The sequence below is a fragment of the Parasteatoda tepidariorum genome, chromosome 8, assembly GCF_043381705.1.
Source record: "Parasteatoda tepidariorum isolate YZ-2023 chromosome 8, CAS_Ptep_4.0, whole genome shotgun sequence".
Lineage (NCBI taxonomy): Eukaryota > Metazoa > Arthropoda > Arachnida > Araneae > Theridiidae > Parasteatoda > Parasteatoda tepidariorum.
The window spans coordinates 47307159-47331832 of record NC_092211.1 but is presented as its reverse complement, the minus strand read 5'-3'; the positions used below and the strand labels follow the sequence as shown (position 1 = coordinate 47331832).

Genomic DNA, 24674 nt, shown 5'->3' with positions numbered 1-24674 from the left:
TTTCATTTATATCGGGTTTAAGAATTTAGATTAGATTAGATAATTGTCCCATCTCTTGAAAAATGTTCAAGAACATGTCTTCATGAATAGATTGTTCATCGACAGCAATAAATCAAAATTAAAGAGTTTTATATACGAAAGAAATGTTAATTTTTATTTTTGGTATTTGCTTTTCGTCTTTTTGTATATTAGCTTATTTATTACGTTATTTTCAGATAATTATTGAGTAAATGCTTTTTAGAAGAAAAAGGATGATAAATTAAACATTAGTTTAACAGAATCAGTTTCAAAATTTAAAAGGTAAATCATTGAAGCAGAATATAGAGCATGAAATAAGTCAAATATATTGTAATTCTGGATCAAATTACGGTAAGAAGATCTGCACTTGAGGCTAAAACATTATCCGTCAACCTCAGTGCCAGAACTTTTTACTGTGAAATCCATATTTACCAGAACATCCATAGCAGACATTTTACTTTGGCTCCAGTTGGGCACAAAATTGGCATGATATCGATCCTATATGAACATGCATCGAGGGACCAATATTGGGATGTCTAGATAATTTAATATTGGTCCTGTATAAGGCAAATATCGGTCTATAAACAACGAATATAGGCTAAAGAATGACTATAAAATATCGGGTGAATCTGACAACTCTATATAGGGAAAATATTGGTTATAAGGTGACTGTAAAATATAGGGTGAATAGGACAATTCTATATGGGGCTGATACCGGAAAATTACGACCCTTTAAACCGTCAATGAGTGTAGTAAATGGTGACTGATGCACGTTAATTTCGTCGAGTCTCAATGTCCTCCATGTTTCCATAACAAATCAGAACCTCTGGGGGTACTGATCCAGGAGTTTTCTTTTCTTCTGAATTGGTTAAAAATTACAAGGCTACGGAGTTGAACATTAGTAGTCGTAAGTCCAAAAATTGAGTCGGCTGTTCAACGACTGATATAAACCCTTAATGAGCAAAGATTCGCGAATATTGCTCCATTGAGAGCTAAAGTTATTTTGCTTCTAGGGTAACATATGTTACGCACCGGAGAATTTGAGATACCGAAATTGTTACAGTAATAATCAGCGTAAAATCACTGAATCACTCTAATTAAATAAATATTACAGTCAAAATACGGTATAATATTTTACAGTGAAAAAGGATTTTGTTGGAAAAATGGGATGGAAAAATGGATTTTGCGAATGATGCACCCAAAGTGCTAATAAATCTGCAAAAGTATAGATGGCATTTTTTACAGTGTAATCAGAGAGAAGGTGACAGTTTGGAATTCAACTCAAAAGAGTTGATATCGAAGCTGTCAGAGAGGGAATTTTTCGTACTCAGAGGATAGAGCGCTGGTGGCTCAGAGGATAGAGCGCTCGTCTCCCAACGAGATGACGCTGGTTTGAATCCAAGCGATGGCTAATCGATACGAATTCCCTACCCGACTCGCAACAACTGCATTGCTGACATAAAATATCTTCAGTGGTAAGCGGATTATAGGTCAGAGTTATCTTGCCGTGGCTAATCATGGTAGGTTTTCGTGGTTTTTCCACCACGTAACGCCAATGCGGGTGAGTTCCTTGAAAAAGTCTTTTATAAAAGCAAATGTTTCCCAATACTCGATCCAGGAACTCCCTTGTGTTCTGGATTGTGTTCGATTTCGCATGGCTGTGGAGTTGGAATTGGTAATCGTAAACTGAGAAATTAGTCAGCTGTTCAACAATGGTTATAAAAAAAATGAAAAAAAATGTAAGGAAAATTTTATTCTGTTATTTTGTTGATCATCAAGAATTTTTTTTCATTGATGGAAAAGCTACTTATTTCAAGAAATAATCCAAATATATCTCAGGCATTAATTACTGAATTCAGCTTAAACTATTTGGATCCTCAAGAGATCTGAACTTGTTAATATATTCAAATAATGCCTATATGATAGCTTGAAACTGTTTCGATGAACTGAATTACAACTGGATTAGATTGCAAACATTCAGATTAGATAAATTTGCCTGCCTGATATATTAGTCCTACAACGTCAAATTCAACATTTGAAGCATAGACTTAGTTGCGTAAATTCTCTAACTTTCTGAGAGAAATTCTTTTCAAAAGTGGTAGTGAAACGAAAATATTAAATACGCGATAATGAGATAGAGTCACTGCGTTATTTCTAATTTTGAAAGGTCTTAGAAAATGTAGTTTAATAGAGCTAAAACTTATAATTAATGAGATATCCTATGATAACTTATCAGTCCTAAACTTAAACATGGTTCATGGAATAAAGTGTTGTTTAGCATATTGAATAAGCTTGTAATTAAAAATTTAGTATCACTTATTTAAAGCAATCACATATTTAGAATTTGAAAAAAATATATATTAGTATTTTTCCAAAGTACTTTGCATTTTAAATGAGTTTCATTAAATAAAATATATAAATATATAGTGAAAGTTTATACTTTATAATTAAACATTGTATAATTTTTTTGAAATCTACAAAACAAACTTGAATGAAAAAAACTTTAAAAAAACCAGTTTTTGTTCATTAAACGCATAAACATTGTAAGTAAATAGAGACTGATTATTTTCTTTTCAGTAATTCAATAAGTTAACTAGTTTAAAGCTTACAAATTATACATTCTAATATCAAGAGTTTGAGTCATTTAAAAATTTAATAATTTATTCTTGAACAACAGTGATTTTTTTAAATACGTGCCTATTTTTGAACATTTGGAGATCTTTTTCCTAAAAAAAAAATTTAGGTTAAATTTAATATCTCCATAAATTGGATTTACATTTGTTAAATTGACACATTTGTTAAATTTAATCAAATGGATAAGGCTTAAACTGGTAAGATTTTATTTTTATTAATAATTAAGAATAATTTATGTTATATATTTACTTTACTGTGAATGTAATTTATTCTCGTGGCATTAGTAAGCCAATTTCTGAAACTAAATAAATATTTCTTAATAAAAACAATTTGCAACAGAATGCAATTATAAGAGAATCTTTTTCGCCAAAAAAGAAGAAATCTTAACAAAATAATTCTTGTCATAACCTTCAATTTTGGCTAAGAAAATAAGCCTGCATACGAAGAAAAATAGCACTGAATAAATTATAAATAATCATCATAATCCCGTTTAGATTTGCGAAGACACGCTTTGTGTATGTAAGACCATCTGGTACTCTTATCAAACAAACGAAAGTCTAAATAAAAGAATCGATATATGCATATCTTTCGTTTTTGGACACGCAATGCATTATTTTTTATTCTTATCAAAAATTCAGTCCAAGATTTTATAAAATATGCAAAAGTCTAATATACATTTATTCATGAACTTTTCGGAATATTTCCTTTTCGTTGACATTAAATGGAATTATATTTAAATATTAAAAAATGGAGGGATTTTACTTTTGTAGATTAAATTCCACAACGCCTGTATACCTGTATCTCAGTATTTTCCCTAACTCAGAATTTATTTAAAGCGATGATAAGTAATCCCCTGACATTTGCGGAAATTTAATTAATCATTTCTATAAGTATTAAAATGGAATTAATCTGATAAATTTGCTTTAAAATTTTCAAATATTAATTATTTAATTGCTAAAAATTTTACATGCATAAATTTTTAATAATAGTCTAATCTTTCAATAGTTATTAAATTAAATTAACTTTACTTATTGTTTTTTTTATTTTAAAAAATTTTGAATTAAAGAAATTTAAAGAAAATTCATTGTAGTATGCTTAAAATGGTGAATATGATATTTATTTTTTAAGCAAGCTTCCTTTAAGATACAAAAATAACTAAGCAATGAACTGAACTATTGACAAATAAGTTTAAAATATTCTTTTGCAAAATGTGTTTTTTTTTAACATTTCCCTACGTTTATGTCCTGCTTGTATTCGTTAGACAAATTGAAAGTAACCATGTTCTATTTCTTACTTAACTCTGTCTCTAATATTAAAGCCTTCTCTCAAAGTAATCTTCCTTTTGCCTCTAATAAAACTTAGCCCTTATTCTTTATTATGCTGATAGATGACTTTACAGCAATTAAAAAAATACATTGAAAAATCTATGAAGCATTTCAAAAGCTTAAGACGTAATCTGCAGATGGAGACAACTATTTATTTGAAAGTAAGTTAGCTTTATAAGAGAAAGAGGACGGGAAAAGACACTGATAATTATGCTGTATTTATTTTTCTTGAAAGCCAGACGGTCGAGTGGTTAGCATGTGTGACTGCGGGTTCGAATCCCTCTCAGGATATGGATGTTTCTCTATGTGTGTTGTTCTCTATTGTGTGATTTGTGAATGTGGTCCACCCTATAAACGGGTATCTGTGGCAGTTCGGCGTGGTCAATGCTGACCGGTACCCACTGGTTAACGTTAAATTAGTAATACATCCGGCATCCTCCTAGGCGAAGGAAGTAAAAGTTCAGTGCCTGCCGTTAGAAAAAAAAGTACCTGGAGGAAATTAAAATCAAATTAAGGTGGTGGTGGTGGCTCTTATCATCTGCACATGACCTGGCTGAAACCAGGCTGGCAGCAGCCGAACATCAAAAACCCGCTAAATAAGGAGAAAAGAAGGATCTGAAAGACTGTCTGAAAGATTTTTAAACCAGCAATTTTGAACTTGAATTAAAATTAATTGATTAGAAAAAAAAATTATTTATGAACCACATCTTGAACTTTATTAATAGTGAAATAAATACCTTCAAAATAGCCTGCCAGTTAAATATTACTTATATAAAAAAACATTCTATAATATTCGTATGGCAGGATCTATACTAGATCAATTAAGATTCTATCACTAACATACAAACTGAAAAATTTCTTCTGATTTTTAGAAAAGCCGAAAATATACAAGAAGTAAGCTACATGCATATTTCATGCAGTAATTTCATGAAATTATTTCAGTAATTCAGCATATTTCATGCATGTTTTCCCTGATCACTCGTATGCAGACTTATTATTACAGACTTATATACAGACTTACTCGTATACGTTTATTACCGACTCAAATGTGGATTACACTTCTAAACTATAAGTTATAGAAAATAAATTATGTTGCAGGCTAAGGCCATATTCAAATTGCAAAAATTTTAATCTCTTTGCATTCTCATTCCCTTTTAAAGTGAATTTTTCTAAAGAAATACGTTATTCATAACTAAAAATAATATAACCAATACTCTGTCAAAGCAAGATGAATTTTTTTTTTTATTTATGAAGTTTATCACGAAATCTTTAAAGAGAGAAAAAATGCTACAACATTCGACTCTTTATTAACTAGGTTTGAAGTATTATTGGGTAGTACAAAAAGGCACAGGTGGAAGTCATGTCTAGGAAGACCATACTCTTTGTCAAATTTTAAATGAAAAGCAAAAGTAGAATTCTATTTCTCCATTCTTCAAAAAACTGTATGATTATTTATTAAAAGTAGAATTATAAAATGAAAATTTTATGTAACTCTCTCTAATAACTCCAACAACTTTATCGACCTGAAAGTTTGAACTGAGATCGTAATGCCTAATTGAAATAGCCCGATCATGAAACTGTTTCAAAAAATTCAATTAGATCTATTTAGATAAACGTTGGAAAACTGGAATTATCACATTCTATATTATAGGTGGTTATTATAAGTTGAACAAAAGGTGATTCAGTTTTTTCTTTCTTATATTTTGAAAATATACCAGTAATGTTTGCTGATTTGCAGTTGGGTTTGGTCAAAAACAAAACTTCCATAATCATAAGCTCAATTACCATGAGCTAAGCTGCGTTAACCAACTATTCACCCTTGTATTTATTCCCTTCGTTGGGATGTATGAAACCTGTGTATAATTCCACAGTACCTATTGCTGTTATCTTGGTATAAATTTTATTATATTTAGTACATATTATAAATACCCGATTGATGTAATAAAAGTAGTATTTATTACCAAAATTAAGTAAGCATCATTGATATTAGTAACAATCGAATAGTGTTTCACGGTTCTCATGAACGAATTCACATTTTTTTAAAAATTTCCGTTTGCACATTTTACTAAAATTACTTAACTGTCGTTCTTGACAATAATAAGTAACGATGCTATTAATTTTATAGTAACTTGGGGTGAATAAACACTAGTTATTATTTTGAGGGCCTTAAAAAATCCCCTTACTATAACTAAATATGGAAATAAATTTTAATGTTATTGCCGTTGTAGGTTCTATGGTAATGAAGACCAATTATATCATAATAAGTGCCCAATATAGGTACTGTTGCAATATAATATTTACCTTTCTCTGATGCGGAGAAGTACCCTAATAACACCATACTGCACATACATGCACAACATACAAAATGTTTAGTTACTTGTAGTATATTTTGTAAAAGTTTCTTACTATTAGATTTACCATAAGTTAAGGAATCCTCTCATCAACAGAAAGCTTAACTATACACATAATATAATTTATCCTATGATATTCAAAATTAATCCCAATTTTTTCATGGCTTATTGGATAACTTTAATTTCAATTTTATTAGTTCTGTTTGAGCTTCCGTTGTTTGAATTTACAAAAACACGCTTTAAAAGGATAAGTAACAAATGACAATATCAGAAACACTTGGTATCAAGTATCCTTTAAAACACGAATTCGGCAGTGTCACCATACTTCGAGATTAATAACGGTGATTTTACTTATGTTACATAAAATAGGATACCAAAGAAAAATAATTCACAAAAACGTGCGGCTAAACTAATTTGTGTTTGATTACAGCTGTAAGCTATCAATTATCTCCTATTATAAAATCTTTAGCAAATCCTACGGTAAACTATCTTTTTCCCTACGTAGCGTATGAACCGGTATATCGAACCCCGATAGGTACTAATTAAAACAAATAATAATAAATTTAAAAAATATCGAACTGTCTTAGCCTTTTTCAATGGAGACGGTCAGTTTTGATTTTGTAGTGATGATCAATACTGATAATCTGATTAGTTACTATTTTTCATCCCGTACGGTAAACTGGTATTCAGCTAGTAATGAAATAGTATAATGTGCAGTTACATAATAATGTAATGCAATAATACAGTGCAATAATATAATATAATAATGTGTTACTGTATTGGAATTAAAATAAAGTGTTTGAAATCAATTAATAACTAATTGAACAAATAATAATACATTTTTAGAAAAATATAGAATTGCCTTAACTTTTTCAATGGAGACGGTATGTGTCTTTCAGTTTTGTGCAGGATTTTGCGGTGATGACCAATACTGATAATTTGATTAGTTACTATTTTTCATCCCGTTCGGTGAAAAATTCAGGTAGTAATTAAATAGAAAAATGTGCCATTATATAATAACTATAAATATATTGCTCTCGCTTTAGATGCATTTTTTGTTTAAATTGTTTCACCAAAATGCATATCGATTCTATCATCTAGAACAGTGCATTTCCTGAACAACAGGTTAATGGAAAGTCTACAGCATTTTGTTGACTTACCAGCTCTAATATGGACATCTCTGCTTCCAACTATACCTCCTGTATTAGATGCTTCACAGCGATATACAGTTGCATGTATATCTGGTCTATATTCTTCACCAGAAAAAGGAGGAAATACAAGAGTCCCGTCATGTCGGGCATAACGTAGGCCGGGTAGATCTTGAAGAGATTCACCACTTCCCTTTTTCCACGTGATTACTGGGTGTGGTAGGCCATCTGCTGCACATGGTACCATTGTACCGGTAGTGTTTGAGAACTCAATTTTGTTCGGAGGTTCAATCGTAAAACTTGGTCCTCTCAGAAGGGTTTCATCTGCGTAGCCTGAAAATATTGAAAACATTATAAAAGGTTATGAAATCATAAGAGAGTGAAAAGATATGGCATTTGATTCTTTATTTATAGTTTCGTTTTAAAGGTTTAAACAATTAAATATACTTAATTCCCCCCAATCAAAAAAGTCGCACCTTGCCCTGATCGTAAGACACGGTTTCCAATAAATCACCAATGTCAAGTATCACAGAATGTTCCTTGTGAGCGGTGGGTGACCACTTTTATCAGACAGAAGTATCAGTTTTGGAAAAACTGTCTCATCATAAATTGCTAAAATTAATGACCAGTTCGTCTGGCCAGCTTCACATTCTGCGGTGGAAGCAAAATTGTAATAGCGTGTCTTCGGATGATCCTCAGAAATGCTTTCCAGATCGTTGCGTTGCCCATTGAACAGCTTTAGTTCAATCTAGTGCAGAGTAAATAAAGTACTACTACTGATACTACTACAACAAAAAAGCAGTAAGAAGAATCTAAAACATTGAATTAGAATACATTCATGATATATCGTAACATGATCTATTTATAAGATAAGGAGAATTTAAAATGCAAGTTTTCGGAATTCTAATTAATTTCTAAAACGTTATTCACACAGATGTTTAAAAAATATAGATTCTTTTGCTACAATGTTTAAAATGTTTTCCTATATCATTACTGCAAGATTTTTGTACCTTTTTTAACAATGTATTTTTCATATTATGAGGAAATATCTGTAGTGAAAGTGTTTGACAGTGTAAAAATGATCAATTGATTTGATTGAACAATTTGAACACAAAACAAAAAACTAAATAAGCCTAATTAAGCCATAAACATACCTCTTTATTGAAATATAAGTTGTTTAGGGATTCTAGTATTTATTTATATTCAGTTCGAAGTTCGTTTAAAAAAATCACAAAATTGATTTTAACAAACATTACCTATTAGTTTTAATAAAAAAATATTAAAATAAGTTATTAATTTCTGTCGTAAATTTCTTTATAAAGCATCATACCTATATCCATTTGTTTTATCTATGCAAAAAAATGTTGATAGTATTATCAATTGGATTTATACAATGGGCTAGTATTTATTTACTTAATTTAAATGAGGGCAAAAAATTTATATTTATCTTTCATACATGGATACAATCTCCGTGAATAATGAAAATATTTAATATATGTACATAGAAAAAAACTTTGACAAATACGCCTGATAAAATTTTCACAAAACAAAGAGCAAAAAATTAATGTCAGTTCATTTATTTTACTATAAAAGTCTCTTGATATTTCAAGAACAAAAGAAAGAATGGAAGGGGGGCGAAAATAAGACGATTAAATGTTTTTGCTTAATCGAGATATTTCACATTTTTTAATGAGTATGTTACTCTAAATGATTGTTTTGTTAATGTAACAGCATTTGATTGTAATTTAGATAAAACAATTGGTTTTAATTTAGATAAAACGATAACTTTTGTTTTAATATCGTTTTGTCGAGTTACTGAGAACTGAAAAAATGAATATTTATGTTCGAAAACAATAGATCGAAAAATACTTTCCTTTCGATTTTATGGAAATATATATAATAAAAGAAACAAAGGAAAATGATAGCAATTAAAGCAGGAAAATATTTGCTCCATTATTTATAAGTCAAAAAGTAGATCCATTTGCATGACTTAAAATGTTAATTTTTTTGGAGTTTAAATAAAAATTGTTGACAAAACATTAATTTGGAGGCATAGCGTCAGATAATACACCCATACACCGAACTAGAATAGTCATATTTTTAACTTTGCTCGACTCTCTTTTTCTTAAAAAATGGCAACTTTACTGAATTTGTTGACCAAAAAAACTATTTGTTTGAAAGATTACAATTCTGATTTCTTCTTACACACCAGTAGTTGTATTGAACAGCAATTGTATTTATTAAATACTCTTTGGAAAGTAAAAAATTCTAGCTAAATTGTTTAATTTTAGTGAAAATTCCTATAGATTCGTTTTCTTTTTTAAATTTATTACTGTTTTTTTTTATAAATTACATAGTAAATTTATTTGAAATTTTGAATAAAATTACAATATCGTCTCAAATGCTAAGAACCTAAACAATCATATTATCTCATTAGGAGTGTGAAGTAAAAAGATGTTTAATTAAGTATTTTATTTGTGTGTGTATAGATATAAATTTGACCTTTTTGTAATTATTATTACGTAGAATCAAACTGAGATCTAAAATAAAAAATATATATTTAGATTAATGTCTACAGATCTATATTTTTCTTGCTCGAAAATTCTTTAGCCGCATTTCAGAATTCACAATATTTACTAATTTTTAGAATTTAAAGAATTTTTACTAATTTATAACTTAATGAGGAAAAAATGAATTGCAGGATAATAAAATTTATACATATTAAAAATTTTCAATTTTTTTTGTGCCTAAATCTCGATTGTTATGCCATTTGATGAATAAAAACATCAGCAAAATACGATACAACATATTATTTTTTTAATATGATATTTTTCCTTTTTTTTAAATTATGTGGTTCAAAATATACTTCCAACAGTCTCCATTAGTAGTTTAGAAGCAGATTTATTAAGGTTCCACCAACTACTTTTTTTAAGCTTATTTTGATTGAAATATCATTCTTCTTTTTTATATAAAATAAAACTCTGGATTTTCTCTTTCAAAAAATGTTTTATTTCTACATTAAATATAACAGAAGTTATTCTAATTTAAAAAAATTTGCCTATATTAGTTTTCAAGTTGGTTACTGCGTCTTTTTTATCATTTTTCTTAAAACTAATTTTTTTGGATTTTTTATTTCAATCCAAGAAAATATCTAAAAATATTTTAGTGCAAATTACTTCGAAATAAGTGCAAAAGTTTTTTTACAGATGTCTACAGACTTGACACAACAAGAAAGACAAAATATTTAATTACAAGTTTTGGCCTTTTCAGCAAACAACTTACTATATTTGCTGTAAAATAGTTATTTGCTGTAAAATAGTATATTAACATTATGTCTAATGTTTAGTGTATGTCCCAAGTTGAACATTTATGAGTATTATAAAGCAAGGATAAGGTAAAATATAATAAATTTCAACAATATTATTTTATTTTGTATTAAAGATTTGATTCTGAAATTTACTTAACAGCTTTCTTTTATATTCTGTTAAAAATATATTTTCTTTGTATTTATACTGTTTTGTATTCATATATCTTTGTGCAAAAATTCTGAAATTTGCTGATTCAGTAAAAACTTTGTCTGAAAATGTAGGTATATTACCACATTCCAAAAAAATGTTGCTTATTTTACAAGCATGTTAGTTTTTAAAAGTACAATTTTTGAGAAATGGACTTGTTGTTTAAACCAATTTTCTCTTTGAAAAGATGCTAAATGAGTAAAATTATTTGAGTTTTATATTTAGATACATTGCTTACCTGATAAATAAAAGATTTTTATTCTTCATTAACTTTATAAAATATTTCAATACTAAATTTTTTAGTCTAATTAAAATATTTATTTCCATTATTTTTTTGCTGATAACATTTTCTCGAAGATAAGTTTATTATATCTATTTTTCCTTTCAAGCAAATTCAAGCCAGAAGCTGAGATAAAATTTTTTTTAATTCTTCCATTTTGCTTAAAATGCTTAATTAAAAATTAAGCGGTGACAACTTATGTGGAAAGCCAATAAATAAATTTTGTTATATATCGGCTTAATTATTCAATTAAGATTGTTGTTCAGGAATATTCTGCCGTTTATTACGTGGTTTGTAAAGATAAAATTTTAAAATGCCAAATAGCTACAAAATTCTGAAGGTAAATTTAGCAGAGTACCTATGGGAATTAGACTTTTATTTTAAGAAAAAAGTACAATTAATTGTTTTTAAAAATTTAAATAAAGCTTTATTTCATTTCGTTTTTCTATTTCATGGACAATATCACCCTATTTGTGTTTAATATGGTTTTCATATTTTTATTGTAATTTTCTTATATATTAATTTGTTTCTGTAAAAACAACACAAAACATCGTATTCCAATTATTGCTTCGAAAAAGTTTCAGAATTCGGTATGGAATTTCATTTACCAAAAAATGTAAAAGGTTATTAATAAACTTATGCTTCTTTAAAAATTTTAGAACTCAAAAAATCATATTACCAATCTTTGTAATTGAAATTATTTAAAAACTTATTCATTCTTATGTTTAAAGTGTATAAATAGGAAATTGAAGTAAAAGAAGGGAATTTAACAATTCGAGAAATTTAAAGAAGAAAAGGGAATTTTTGCGATGTTTGAATTTATAGAAAGGGAAGAATTCAAAGAGAAAAGTAATTTAAGAAAATAGAAATTTCAGATAAATGGGAAAATTTCAAGAAGAAAAGTATTATTACGCAAGAAAAACAATAAAAATTACGGGAAAAATTTTGAAAAAAATGGGTCATTTTAGGAAAGAGAAAAAATTTTAAATATTTTATGAAGGTAATGGCTTAAGGAAAAAGAAAATTTTCATAATAAAAGAAATTGCCGAAAAAGGATCAATTTCTGGCAAGGATGTAAATTTGGGAATATTGGAATTGAAGAAGTAAAGGGGAATGGAAACAATTAGCTTCTACGTTTAAAAAAAAAAAAAGAAACGTAGCAACTATTATTATAGCTCTCATTTTTCTAAAAACAAACCAACGTTGCTTTAGAAACGATAAGCACAAGGCAAATAATATTGTGAAATAATATTTAGTAACTTCTTAAATTCTTAAAGTAAAAAATATAGTTAAATTAAATTTGCACTAAATTAAATAGAATGTGATTAAACAGCTGCAAAAGATATATAAGAAAAAGATATAAAGAATTTATAAAAAGAAAGTTTTCAGAAAACATTAAAAAAAAAAAACTTTGACTCAACTTTTTGCTTTAACAAATAAAATATTTTTGCAAGACATTTAGACACAAAAAATAACGTTAAAAAATAATAAAATCCCATTTCCATATGTTATTGGAAGAATAACCTATTCCATATGTTCTTCTTTCTCTGGAGCAAGTTAGTTCTCTTATCGCCCTCTTTCTATCCAAACTCTCACTGAAAATGAAAACAATTTGGCCTTCTGCAATGGAAAAAATTTGAAAGGAAACATTAAAAATGCTCACTTACTTCTCATAATGCACCTATAAATAACCAAGATGTTGAAGATTCGAATGAACATGACTAGCTTTTTCCACCGCTGAAGGCACAATAAAGATTTCAGAAGGATTCGAAGACACATTAAGATCAGCTTTCGAAGAAGAGAAGATTTCGTATTCTGCTCACAGCTCCGGGACCATCAAACAAAGCCCTGTAAAGCATTAAACCTCCAGATCACGTTCAAGTATAGTTCTTTGCCTTAAGCTCTTCTTCCATGGAAAGGAAGAAGAGCTTGGTCAATAGAATGCTGTTTTGAAAAGTCGAGTATTGCTTGGATGGGATCGGACGTGAAGATTCGAAAAGTCGCCGGAAAGAGTTAAAAGATTTGTTTTCTTTCTTGGAAGATTTTTTTTATATCCTCAAACTTTTAAATTTGTCTAGATATTTTCACTTCTAGCAGTCGTTTTGAAAGAAAAAAATAAAGTACACCAGGAATTCGTTTTAAGTTTTTTTTTTTAAAATTTATTTCTGAATTTTTGATTTTATATAAGCATTGCTCTTTTTTTTTAAGAAAAAAATCAATGATGAATTTCTTATTGGGTATTTGAAATTTAAAAAAAAAAAACAGGTTAAGATTTAATAAAATAAACTTTTAGCAAATATGCAAAGTGCATAAAAATAATTTTTTGTAATTTTTTGGAAAAACACAAAAACAGAATTTTTATGACATGGTTTTAATTAGCCATATTTTATGACATGGTTTTAATTAGCCATGTCATAAAATATAGTTTGAATATTAATATGAACATGTTTCATAAGTGAGTATATTAAAATGTACAAACATAGTACTCTTCCATAAGTTTATTCAAAATGATTACTAAAATATTAAAATAAAAATATATGCTTTTTCGTGTTTCTTATGTTTTATTTGAAACATATGTTTTTTAGTATGGTTATGCACTAAAAAGACTTTAAGAACAATTTACAACATAAAGTACCGACACTCTGAGTGTCGGTACTTTTCATCATTAAATATGTTTTTAACTAAACATGTTACGGCATAATTTACATGATATATTTAAATTTTAAAATGAGAAATGTAGTGAAAAATTTAATAACAAGATAACAGGCATGCAATATAAATTTAAAACATACTAATAAAGTATCTTTAAATAAAAGAATTATGCCAGAAAAATAATATTAAAAACTTTGCAATTTAAAAAAAAGCATAGCTCAAATAAGTATGCATGATACTCTTTTATTAATTTGCTAAATATTAATGATTAACTAATAAAAATTATGAAAACATGTACTTTTTGGCAGGTTTGTTTTAACATTTATTTATTTATAAATATATATATATATATATATATATATATATATATATATATATATATATATATATATATATATATATATATATATATATATATATATATATATATATATATATATATATATATATATATATATATATATATATATATATATATATATATATATATATATATATATATATATNATATATATATATATATATATATATATATATATATATATATATATCCTGGTTTTGCAGTTATAAAACTAATTGCGTAAACCATTGTATTTAAATTTTTAAAGAATACGTTTTTTTTAAAATTACAAAGTATAAGTGTTTGCCCACAGATCTTCTCATATGGAAAATAAGAAGAGTTCGGTCAACAAAAAGATGTTTTGAAAAGTATAGCTTGAATGGGATCGGACGTGATGATTCGAAAAGTCACCGGAAAGAGTTAGATATTTTTTCTTCCTTCTTGGAAACTTTTTTATATCCTCGAATTTTAAAAATTGCCTGGAAACTAAATTTAAATTCAGCAAAAAGTCTTTGATAGGATTTATGGAATTCTTTTAGAATTTTCTTTAAAATTGATTTTGGTTAAAAAAAAATTATTTAAGTATTTTTTTATTCGATGAAGATTTACATTTTGATTTAAATTTTCATACTGTAAGAAGAAAAGGAGATATAGTATTAAATAAAATAATTCTTCTAGTATTTTAAGCCATTTATGAAACAAAACGAAAAATATTGTTGAAATCTCATTACCAGTAGGTTTAAAAATATGCCATATAAGCAAGAATAAACATGATATTCTGCTATAAAAATTATCCTAATTATTCATTAAATATAACTCATAAAAACAAGGTTTCTTTTATTTTAATTATTTTATTCGCGTAGTCATATATGATTATTAAGGGACATATCAACAAAATAACGCTATACAAATTTTATTGGAACTGTGAAATACTGAAATAGTAACTTTGGAGCTGTTTTAAGTCATAAAATATAATAATATTATAATTTTAAGTTGAACATTTTTTTTAATATTTATCTTATTCCCTAAGGTATTATGGCATTTTTTCAAGACGCACATATTGTCCCATTTAAAAACTCTTAATTTTTTTTTGAGTTCATTACTTTTATTAAGATCGATTTGTTTTAATCATTGAATAAAATTCAAATTTCCAGTCATTTAAAATTAAAAAGGGAAGCTTTGAACAAAGTTCCCTAAATAATTTTTTGGATTTGTGATTATAATGATTACTTTGTAATTACTAGATGCGATTACTTTTCTGACATTTTGATGATTTTTAGAGCTTTACTTTGTTTGGACATTAAATTATTTATCCAAACTAAGAAAACTTTTTTAACTTAACATTTCCAAATATTTGCTGCTTGCGAGTGTTAAAAGTAATATTGAATTCAATTGATTCAATCATTATCTAAACTTAAAAAAATAATTGTTTATTTTGTTGGTTAATACCAACACAAAATTATACTTTACTTTGCGTCGATGTTACTCAAACAATGAAAATGATGTTGGATGGAAATAAATCCCATTTTTGCTGAAGTGTGATTTTTTAATTACCATTTTCGTTCATCAATATCAATTTCATACAATTAATTGTAAATTAAGCAGTATTTTTCAATACATAAATTTGAAAGTTGTAAGCATATTAAAAACACTCATTGTGCATACAATCGACTTCACACTATATCACCTTTGAAAATAAAATTTATGAATATTATGAATTGATCCAAAAATAGGGTACTAAATTAATCTATGTTAAAACTACGTTTAGAAAACTATTTTTTTGGTTTTATTTTACGCTTTAAAGTTTAGCGGTCTGCTTAAGAAAATAAAGTTTATGAAACCAAATTGATCTAAATTCTCCGTTCAAACAACTCTGTTTTGTTGTAGTTTGCTACTTAGAGCATAGAGAAATGTTAAGGAATCTGCGTATAAAAATTAAATTAATTGAATTTACTATTAAAATAAAATTTGTTATGCGAAAAATCACCGTTTTAACTACTACTTTTTGCTATCTTTCATGATTCAATGTCTAAAAAAGTAAAAATGAATATGCATAGGACAATACAATTTATAGAACCAAATTATTTTGCGTAAAATCTTTGTTTAATCAACTATTTTTTCCTACCTTTTACGCATCAAGGAATATAGAGGAGGTACTGAAAAAAGTTACCAGAATGAAACTCCTTCTTTATCGTTTATTTTTATATTTATTTATTTTCTGTTATTCGTAATGATAAGAATACCAATCATTAGGTGATCAATATAAGGGTTTTAATATTTATTATTTAAACAAACAATCAAAGGTTTTAATTTTTTAATCATTAACCGTTATCATTTCAAGTGTGGCAGTGTTTCTGTGTAATTCATGTACAGTCATAATCATTCAAGAAAATTTTATTGTTTAGAAAAAGATGCCAAAAATATGTGAGTCGATACTAAACTTGAGATTTAAATTCTTTAGATGTAAATAGAATATTTAAAGTAAAGACCTTCATAAAAAGTGCTTGCTTTAGGTTTGAGACCATCTTAACAAAATTACCAGTTTATTCAACTACAGTTGATTGCAATCTTCAGTATTAAGTGGAATAACTTCTGCGAAAAAACTGAATCTAATAAAATATGTTTCACCTTATCTTATTCAAGATTAGTATACATTTTGCTGTTTATAGATAGATTAGTTAGTTAAGATCCCAAAGTCTTTAAATCATTACTTTTACATTATTTTACAAAGTTTTCATGTATTTCTGTGTATTCTGCAATACATACTTTTATATCATTTTACAAAATTTCTAAGTATTTCTGTGTATTTTGCATTATTGCTCAAAATATTGAAGTAGTTTAAATACATACAAAAATAAATACTATTATATTATTAAATACACAGTTTGAAAATCAAATGAGTGAGGAGTTCTTTTAAAGTTCATATTTAACTCATATTAGTTTCCTTTAAAAAAATTTCCAAAAATTTTTCCTGTCTTTAGCAACAGAGGACGTTAAGCTTTTATCAAAATTTTGGGATAAAATTGCCCGTAAAAGTAAAACATCCCCGCAACAGTTCGATGTGGGCAAGTCGAGTTCAGAGTGATTAAGTCTCGACGATTTCGTGACCAACGGCATGTTTGTGGCGATATGGTCAATATTGCACAAAGGCCTACAAACTGGCATTCCTCAATCTAAAGCTAGGGTGACTTCAAGCCGCCTTAAGAGATCGGATCCCAGTTCTTCACAACTGTAGTTCAGTACCATAACCACTGAGCCATCATGGGGCATATCACCGGCCGTGATGTTAAAAATTGTGCAGAGCGTCAAATTCTTATATCTTTTAAATATACAACAGCATTAGTACTGTTCTAAAGTTGGACCATATTATCATGTGAAATCGTTTTTTAAATTGATAAAAAAAATATACATCACATTTGTAACATATTCTACGTTTTAAGCTACTATTTTTAAGAAACAAACTTTATTAGCGGGCATGAGATTTATCCATACGTTTTATTATTTTAATGTTAGTTCGTTTCGCTCCAGTGTTTTGTATTTTGTTTCTCCGTACAGTAATTCATTTCTTTGAAAAATGAAAAATTATTTCAATTTCCAAAAGCTATTCAAATAACAGTTATTCAAATATTCAGTTCAGTTATTCAAATAACTTTAAGAGTTTCGATCAATATTGACATTAATTAATTTTTTCAAAATTTAATTATTTATGTAAATTAAACTAATTTGCTAGAATTGTATAAAAAATGCATAAATCATAAAACGTAGAATGTAGATTATCAGATTCGAACAAGCATTAAAAGGTTAACTAAAGTTTTTTTTTTCTGTTTTAATTACTTTTATTAAAACGGTCCTTTTTTATTGTAAGGAGCTTCAAAAACTGCTTTCATTTTTAAATAAAAAAACTGAGTTTCTTTACTCCGGATGTATTTTGCTAGAATTAATTTTATTTCATTTAATTAAAATTTTTCATGTTGATGTTTGTGGTAAAATTTTGCAATCTGTGATTGATTTTTTTCTTTCAATTCTTATTTTTTCTCGCAATTAATAGAAACTAATATTAATTTTTCACAGAAGTTTGAGAAATATAATGGTCACCGCTTTTAGACTTTCTCTGATATTCCACATTTGTAAATTACCATAAAGGATAAAATTCTTTAAATGCTCGTTGAATTTGAATGAAATTATTAACACAAAATGTTTTTTTATTCCTTCAAGAATTCATTTTTAATTCTTATTTATAAAAATTTCTTAAATAGTTTCTTTTTTAAAATTAAGATATGGTTGTGGAGAGAAATATACAGATTAACTGATGCTTAGAATATAGATTTAATCCTAAAATAAGGATTACTTTTGAAACCAAAAAGTATAAGGTTATATCACGCACATAAATTCATACTTAATTAAAATGAATTGAAATATGGTTCAGGAAGAAATGATAACTAATGTTGCTGAATCAGCCAAAAAAATGTTTAGATGTCTATAAAAAAATATAAAATAAAGGCTTAAAGTATAAAAATAAAATAATGCCATTTTTAAAAGCATTATACCTGATAAATTCACTATAATGATTATGATGAAGAGATATTAACTAACATGAGTAATAAATGGTTCATATAAATAATTAAAAGTTATAATGAACAATAATTTAATTTTCATTTTTTTCGAGCCAGTTATTGTGCTTTCTTTGTTCCATACTTTTTACTTTTATAATGTTTTTACTTCTATGGAGAAATATTGTTTTTTTACGCATAGAACTGCTTGAAAAAGTTCAAAAAATAATATTTATCACTTTTAAATTAGTATAGTTTAAAATGCACAACACTTTTGAGTTTTATAATTCAGATTAGTTAATATTTTTAGCAAATAGGAAAGGGTTAGTTCTCGTCAATGCATTGCAAATTTAAAAATTGCAAATCAGATAGCAATAGCAACTGGGTGAAAATATCATGATTATTACAAAAAAAGCTATATATTAAAAAATAGCATAAAAATCTTATTTAAGAAAAGTATGGCGATGCAGTTATAATGGTATAATCTTAGTCTTTTTGACAGGGCGTAATAAAATTATTCTATTATTTGTCTTTGTTTTATAATATGCAGTCTAAATCAAAAAAATTCCTTTTTATAAAACTGTGATTGCTTTAGGGATAAAAATAATTGATAAGTCGACAACCAAGCGCAAAAATTGTTCTTCCACCTTAAGCAAACGATTAACTTTTGGAGAGTTCAATTTAATGTGAGGACACCATTTCATTGAATATTTGTGCATGTATTGATGCTTTTCCCCACTAACCAAATTATCTATTATGTAACTTTGTTTTCAGTTTTCATGTAATCTACTTTTAAACTAATGTACCCAAACCACCATTCGCTTCCTTTCGACGATATAATCTAAATATGCATTCGTAAAATGAAAAGATCGCAATGTTTTCGATTATTTAGACTATATCATGAAAAAAAAGTGAATTTTTCCAACTTTTTCAAATTCATTACAAATTTATTTTGACTATATTTACATTTTTTTGTCACTTCCACGCCGTAAAAATTTCAAATTAAATTATGGTTAAATTTTCCGATAATTTTTAACATAAAATCTTTTTTTAATCGTAATATTTTGCCGAAATTAGCAAAATTATAAATTTTTTATTTTACAGAACAAAAAATTTTATACATCATAATTTTTAAGTGAAATGATATTTACTATAAAAGAATTAAATCATCGTACTTATATAAAAACCACTGTAAAAATTTTTGTGTAAAACTTAATGTGAAAATGGATTTTACGATTAAAGACATTTTACGGATGCAGCCCCCAGGTTGAGAGTATTTTAACGAAATTTGATCTGCTATTTTTTACAGTGTAGACATTTCATGTAAAGTGAAATTGCTGCACAAAATGTAGATTATTAATGCTTTTCAAGAAATGAAATTAAAGGAATAAGAAAATGCTTAGTAGATTTTAAAGCGAATATTGAAATCAAATTTTAACTGGAGACTGCCTATTTGCGCATTGAGAAACTTTTCAAATAGCATAATTCAAAACAAACTATATTGCTCGAGAAGAAAAAATGAGCTACATTTTATGTAATTGAAAATGACTTGATACATTTACTGAAATTTTTATACATTTAAAAATAATTCAAAACTTGACGAAAAATTCCTTCTAAAAGACAAATATTTCAGATCCTTAAAAATATTATTAACCTTACAAACATTTAAGTTCAATTTTGATCATTTGTTTTTAGTTTAAATTTTAAATTTACATAATATTTGTTTGTAGGTTTAGATATTGCTTAGTGTCATTAATGTGAGAGAATTTGATCTTATATATTACAGTTTAGAACTTTGTATTCCGGTCGATTTCAGCCAACATATGTCATGTTAAACTTAAAATTATTTAACAGTTTAAAAAAATGAAATATTTTATATTTAAGTTATAATTTGCATATCTATCATTTATTTTATTAAGTATAGGGAATATCAATTTTTTTTTAAGTATTAGAAACCTCTTTTTAAATAATAATAATAACAAAGATTACTCATTCTGAATATTTAAAATATATCAAAAGGCTTAAGAGTAGGCTTAAGAGTATTATTCACAGTTTAAATATACATTGGGGAAAATGATGTTACATTTCAGATCATCCGTTTCTTCAAACTTAATTTAATTGCATTAACTTAAATGAAAAAAAAAATTTTTTTGACATTTCTTAAGCGTGAATGAAATTAAATATTTACTGATAAATCTATTATTTTTCCAAAGTCAAAAACATATATTGTTCAAATCTCACTGGGATTTCTCGATTCAAAAAATGATTAAAATTGTTTACAATTTAAAATTTTTGATTATTAGCGTAATTTTATAATTTGATTATTTGTGTAAAACTGACTAGTGTACAAAAAATAAATCAATCGACAAATAAATAAATAGATAAATAAATAAATCGATAAATAAATAGATAAATAAATAAGTAGATAAATAGATAAATAAATAAATAGATAGATAAATAAATAAATAAATAAATAAATAAATAAATAAATAAGTAAATAAATAAATAAATAAATAAAGCGACCAATTTGAATTACTTTTAATCTAATAATCGGATTTTCATTTTCTAGGACTCAATCTTAATGGTACCAGGGGGGTGACCTCAAATATACTAATTAATTAAATAAGACGATATTTCAATTTATGAAATCAGATACAAACCTGTACTTTATCTGAATGAACATACCTTTTTTCGATGGAATGGATTTTCTGACTCCCAAGATATAGAGGTAAACGCAATCTGAGAAATATGATCGGTAAAAATTGGTTAGGGGACCAGTATAGAGATTCGACCCCTTAGTGTTAATTTTACTTTTTGCGTATTTCACCATAGCTCGATAATTTTTAATCGAATTGAAAATCTTTTGTACGCAATTATAAGCTTAGTTAATCGAAAGATAATTTCACGTGATAAATAATTTTTGTAAATATTTACTATTTTCCTTTATTTTATTTAATAATATTCAAGCTAGTTTAGAATTGTAAGGTATATAATTCTTTACATCAATTTAAACAATTCACTTTTTCGCAGAAAAATACGAAATTTGAGTGAAATCAGTCAAATAGTTCCTGAAAAATAACATTTTAAATCGACTTTATAAAGTTTAAAACAGTTTTCGAGATATGGCGAAATATGCAAAAAACAAAATTTTCTATATTGGCTCCAAACGTTGGACCACTTTTCTGACTTAACTATGAGTACCACATTTTTCCTGATTGCTGCTACCCTCTATATTTTGAAGGTCAGAAATCCAAATCCTTGAAAAATAGGTGTCTTTATTCACAGAAATTACGTTTTTCTACCTGATATTGTAATTTATAATAATGTCTGCATTAATTAATTAGTATATTTGAGGTCAACCCTCTAAATCTTTAACATTGAAATCTAGAATGTAAAGATCCGATCATTGAATTAAAAGTTATATGCTAATAATTATGCAATAACTAAGCTAATAAAAACATATTTTCTGCATGTGAAACTATAACAACATTACATAGCAGCAAAATTTAATTTATGTCTGAAATAAAAATTTTTTAAATATGCAACAATGTAAGAGGTAACTTACGAAATGTACTAAGTTAATCTAGGAAAACTAAATTAATCTATCTATAGTTCTAGATTTAATTATAAATCGAAACATTCAGATATTCATTGGTATACATTATTAGATGTTAAGATTTTCGTCTTTACTATATAATGTAAAATTTAAGGGGAACATACAGATAAAAACTTTGTATATAAAATTACATTACCTGAAACATGTTATCCTTTATGGTTGAAAAAGTTATATTCTTTTCGTATTGTTTATTCTGTGAGAACGATTAACATAGCATTTATCACATACTGATATTTAAAAATTTTACAATACAGAAACAGTTTCTCTAAAATTTGTTATATACGTTTAACATAATGATCAATTTTGAAATAAATATTTTTCACAAAATCAGCATAAAGGTGTTTTACTAGAAATTTAATTTCTTTTATTAATGCATTTTTAAAGTTCCTATTTTGTATAAATGTCAGTTGCAAAAAAAATGTCAACAGGCAGTTAAACACATGGATATGCTTTCCCCGTTAACTAAAGGATATCGCGACATAGTTTCTGGCGATCTCAGAAGAGGGTAGACGACAAATGATTCTCACTTCGAATTTTCGCTCTTGCACTCCGCTTCACCGTTAGCTTATGACGTCACTGCACATGCGCAGTATGTTGATCTCTTGATCTGAGAAAAGTTCGGAAGCACATGTGAGAGAAATAAAAAGGAGAAATTGAGAAGTCAAAAAATTGATGTTTTTAATTACTGTTACAGAGTTTGTAAACTAAACGAAAGAATTTCTTAAAATAAGGGAAAGGCGATAGAAAAATTGATGAAAAAAACTGGAATATAATAATTGCCGAAGTAAATCAAATATTTTTTTTTTATTCGCGTTAGCAATTGTTGTTTTATGTAATTACATTACTTTTGAAATATGTATTTTAGTATACCATTTACAAAGTAACCAAACTCTCTGGAATTTCTGAGAAATTTTGATTCTGTAATGTGACAGTGTTCCTGGAATTTTTTACATTAGTTCTATGCAATAAATAATAATAAGGTTTTACGCAATAGTTCTTATTCTTTAAAATTCTTTAGCTGTAGTTTTTATTCTTTTGTAGTCATTTTGATGTAGTTCTTATTCTTCGTAGTTTTATAGTGTACATTTTATTGTTTTATTGTTTTTATGCTGTAGTTTTTGTTCTTTGTAGTTTTCATGCTCTTGGGTGATTTCACAAATATGTCTCACAGTTGACGTATATAAATAATTAGTAAGTACATTTATCAAAATATTGTGTAAATATGTATCTTGACTGAAAAACTTTTGTACATGAACAGAAAAAGTCATTTTTTAATAATATTTGTAAGAATATAAACTGAACTCAATTTATAATTTCTGATTTTCTTTTCCCTCACATCAAAATTACCCCATATTTTTGTATTGATATATTTTTATATTATCTACATAGTATTCATAAAGTATTCATATTTATATATTTTTAATTCGTGTGTATTATTATTATACTTATTTATAATTTTACGTTTATAGTAAATTAAGTGAACAGAAATTAACAGTATTGTCACAGTGTATTCAAATTTAATGATTGCTTGCATATTTTCAATCATAGAAGCTGTGAGCGAGATTCTCAAAACGATCGCAACTTCTAGAAAGTTAAAGAGAACCGACAATTTAGCAACTTTAAATCTTGTAATTACTGATAATTGTTTAATGAGAGGATCATATTTAATTGAGTAATATCTCAATTTTCAAATACGTTTAATTTTACCTGATCATATACTCATAATTTGAAGCTTTTTAAAGAAATGCTCTTAAATGTCTCCTTACTGACTATTGTTTAACTATTTTGCAAAAAGAGCAAATAATATTTTTCAACAACAATAACAAAAATAAGTTGATGAAATATTTGTTATTTTCTGAAGGAAAAAAACTGGAGAAAGATCTGGAGAAATAATTTCAACATTTTCTAACTGGATTTCTGAAAGCATTTTTCTTTAGTAATTTATGTTAGTGAATCTGTTTATGTCTTTGTTAGAATTTATATTAAAAATAAAGTTGCAGCAAAAACGAAATTCTTGAAGAACGATCGCCTTTTTTTGTATCTAATACTTTTCACTAATGTTTTAATTATTAAAGATAAGAGTTTTTTTAAAAGCATTTGCTGGGGATCAATTTATTATCATGGAAAGCGAATCATCAATGGGCCAAATAAGCAAAGCGAACTGTTATAGTTTCTTATATGGTTATTAACTTTCATTCACTGAAAAAAATACTATGGTCAAAACCAGATTAAGGAAAAAGATACC

The 24674-nt window shown here is 26.6% G+C and overlaps 1 protein-coding gene across 1 annotated transcript in view; it reads right to left on the bottom strand.

Annotated features, from left to right (window-relative positions):
* LOC107439299 (cell adhesion molecule Dscam1-like) overlaps window positions 1-22956 on the bottom strand; it is a 106734-nt gene extending 83778 nt beyond the window's left edge. The window contains exons 1-3 of the mRNA XM_071183887.1: window positions 22566-22956; window positions 12939-13119; window positions 7489-7809 (exon numbers count right to left, since the gene is read on the bottom strand). Of these exons, the coding sequence (XP_071039988.1) occupies window positions 7489-7809; window positions 12939-13050 (433 nt within the window). The 5' untranslated portion in view covers window positions 13051-13119; window positions 22566-22956. The remainder of the gene's footprint in view (window positions 1-7488; window positions 7810-12938; window positions 13120-22565) is intronic.
* Between the last annotated feature and the right edge of the window lie 1718 nt (window positions 22957-24674).